Source organism: Mastomys coucha, unplaced genomic scaffold (genome assembly GCF_008632895.1).
Source record: "Mastomys coucha isolate ucsf_1 unplaced genomic scaffold, UCSF_Mcou_1 pScaffold19, whole genome shotgun sequence".
Classification (NCBI taxonomy): Eukaryota; Metazoa; Chordata; class Mammalia; order Rodentia; family Muridae; genus Mastomys; species Mastomys coucha.
The window spans coordinates 19277388-19280522 of record NW_022196901.1 but is presented as its reverse complement, the minus strand read 5'-3'; the positions used below and the strand labels follow the sequence as shown (position 1 = coordinate 19280522).

The 3135-nt window shown below is 50.1% G+C and overlaps 1 protein-coding gene across 4 annotated transcripts in view; it reads left to right on the top strand.

The window, feature by feature from the left end:
- Positions 1–1766: 1766 nt before the first annotated feature.
- The window catches only part of LOC116097558 (ATP-binding cassette sub-family F member 2), a 12205-nt gene continuing 10836 nt past the window's right edge, over positions 1767–3135 (top strand). The window contains exons 1-2 of one of the 4 annotated variants that reach the window (XM_031380179.1): positions 1767–1887; positions 2510–2718. In XM_031380179.1, the coding sequence (XP_031236039.1) occupies positions 2550–2718 (169 nt within the window). In that variant the 5' untranslated portion in view covers positions 1767–1887; positions 2510–2549. The other 3 variants (XM_031380182.1, XM_031380180.1, XM_031380181.1) reach the window with 3 other exon arrangements.

Here is a 3135-nt window from a genome sequence, read left to right as displayed (position 1 = left end):
TTCTTAGGCCCATAACTTTTCTTCCTAGTCAGCACAGGTTTAAAGCTTTAATTTCTCCTTACACCAGCCTAGCTCCAGGTTCAGTGAGAGACCTTTGTCAACTGGTGGAGGTCATTCTAGGAACATGGTCAGTGGTATTTAAATGACTTACCTCTGAACTCTAAGTTCTAGCAGAGGAGAACTGTTTGTAATATGGGGGAGAGGTGAGATTAGCGTTTTGAGTCTTACAGGGAGCTCGCTCTGAGTCTCCTCGGCCTCCCAGTCATTGCCATCTCTGTTAAATAAATTCCAATGAGTAGTGACGATGGAGTCCACCATAGAGTAAAATGAGGACATCCTCAAAGGCAGAGGTGGACAATGGACCAAGAAAACCTTTCCCATTGGGTAGGAGTGGGCAATGGTTATGAGGGTTTTATACTATTTCTTAGTTTTTGGAATAGACAGCTTCCTGAGCACCAGCATTTTTCTGTCCAGGCGATTGACAGGCCCATTTGGATTTCTTTTCTTCTTTTTTTAAAGCTTCGCAGACTCAGTGCACGGGCGTGTGCGTGTGTGTGTGTGTGTGTGTGTGTGTGTGTGTGTGTACAAAGCCTCCCTTCACCTTCCTCCCTTTTCTCTCATTTACTTATTTTATGTTTATGAGGACACTGTAGCTGTCTTCAGACACACCAGAAGAGGGCATCAGATCCCATTATAGATGGTTGTGAGCCACCATGTGGTTGCTGGGGATTGAACTCAGGATCTCTAGAAGAGCAGTCAGTGCTCTTAACTGCTGATCCATCTCTCTAGCCCCTGTTTTCTTCTCAAAATTAGTGTGCTACCAAAGACACAGGAGGCAGGCTCTGAAACTGTTTGTGATGTCCATCCTCGATGATCTTCACACCTAATTTCTATTTAGCTTGGAAACATGGTGACCTTAGCGGAAAGGGGGCTCAATTTCTGAGAATGCACTCAGGGTCGTAGTTTGCTTCCTCCAGTGTCATCAATAGTAAGGCACCAGTGGACAGGACCCTGGACAGGTAACAAGGGTCGAAAAGAGTTGCCTTGTTTATGAGGTTGCAGAACTAGTTTATAACGTACCTAACACTAAGTCTGTTACAGAGTTTAGACAGTGAGACTCAAAGGAAATTAATCAAGTCACAGCTAAGTGTCCATAGAGCTAAACTCAGCAAAGTGGTCCTTTTACTTTAGGTTTTTCCACCACATTCGCATGGCTCTGGTGGAACCCAGAAACTCTTGACTGAGATACCAAGGTCAGCACGTCTGGCACTTTCAAAAAATTTGGTTAGCCTGGACTAGGCTCTGCAATTCCGGTTCCATGAAACTAGGAAGCCTTTCCCGAATGGAGCTCTGTTGGCGTGGTTTGCAAAGGGTTACCTCACTTTCAGAGCCACCTCTGCCCAGCAGCACCTCACTGTTCTTTTCCCTCCACCTTCTAACTCTCTTCTCTCATTGTTTGGACCCGCACTCTTAGGACGCATGCTGGGAAGCTTAGTTGCACTCCCTGCTGGTTAAACCAGTAGAGCAGCCTCGTAAATTTATCTCCTTAGGGTGGGGTATCGTCTGGAGGAGCAATCTGGGATTTGCAGTTTTCAGCTCTTCAAACCGGCTTGGTAGGACGGGACTTTTGGACTCTAATCCTCCTCCCTACCCGAATCCTCGCGCGTTCTGATGGCGTCACTAGAACTGCGCAACACCTGGGATTCGTGGTAGTTCTGGATGAGAGTCCCGCCCTAAGTTCTTACGATTCGAGAACTACATTTTCCAGAAGCCCTCGCGGCAGCGCGCCAAGGGCTGCCCGGGGCTGTGATTGGCTGGGGAGCCGGCCGCACGCGGAGGAGCTCAAGGAGCAGCTCTGTTGCGACAGAGGCCGAGCGGCGAGGCCCCGTGAGTTGAGGAGGAAGGGGCGCCCGAGGGGAGGAGAGTGCGGACCCGTGAGCAGGAAGCGGGAGGAGAAGCAGAAGGGAGCTCAGGGTCGGAATGGAAAGGGCCGAAAGGGAAAGGAAGTGGTTCAGGCAGAGACGCCGGCGAGCGGGGTGTGGGGGAGGTTAGGGGCAGCGAGCGCGGAGACCCTTAGGGACTCGCTGGGGAGGACTCGTGGTTCCCGGAGAGAAACCGCGCCGCAGTCGGTGGGGTGGAGGAGAGGGACGGAAGGGAGGGCCGAGACGAACTCCTGGCGAAGAAGCGAAAAGGAGGCGGCTGGCAGAGGTGCGCGAGCGCCAAGTTCGGAAACTGGAGAAGAGGGGCAGAGCGGTTCCTCACTAAAGGCCCTGGGGGAAGAGCGCATCCCAAGTGAAGCCAGCGGTGGGAATTGCCGCGCGAACCCCAAGGGAGGAGATGAGGCTGGAGGAGCGGTCGAGAGAGTGAGAAACCCTGACAGAGTTGGCGGGGACAAGAATTGGACACCAGAGGCTTGATAGGAAAATTCCAAGGAGGGATGGATACCACTCGGACAGACATTTTTGCCGGTAAGTTTAGAATTGTGGACTATCTGTTTCCTTTTCTTCAGACTCCTGAAAGAACAGTAACTACCCCTGTGGCTCATCACCATGCCGTCCGACCTGGCCAAGAAGAAGGCGGCCAAAAAGAAGGAAGCCGCCAAAGCTCGACAGAGGCCCAGAAAGGGACATGAAGAAAATGGAGATGCTGTCACAGAACCTCAGGTGGCAGAGGAGAAAACTGAGGAGGTCAATGGCAGAGAGACCACAGGTGATGGAGGTGGGTTGGGTGAATTTCCTGAGCTGCTTGTCTCAGCCAAAATCAGAATCTGGATGCAAATGCATAGGCCGTTAATCTCAGCGTTCAGGAGGCTAAGGTTAAAAAAAAAAAAAAAAAAAGATGGAGGGTTTGAGGCCATGCTCCGCCCCCCCACCCCACTTTTTAAACAAAGTAAAACACCCACAGACACATGTCTTTATATGCCATGAAACCTTTTAGTGGCACCCACACCCATAGAGTTAAAACTTGTTACTGATCAAGGAAACTGAACTCAAGTGGCAAACACAGATGGGAGTTTTTGATCTACTTTGGTGCTGCAGTAGAAAATAAAAGAGAAGAAAACTTCTACTATTTCCTGTTTTTCTTCCTACCTATGGTGGTGAGTATGCCAGGCTTTACCATATGGTACTTTTTTTT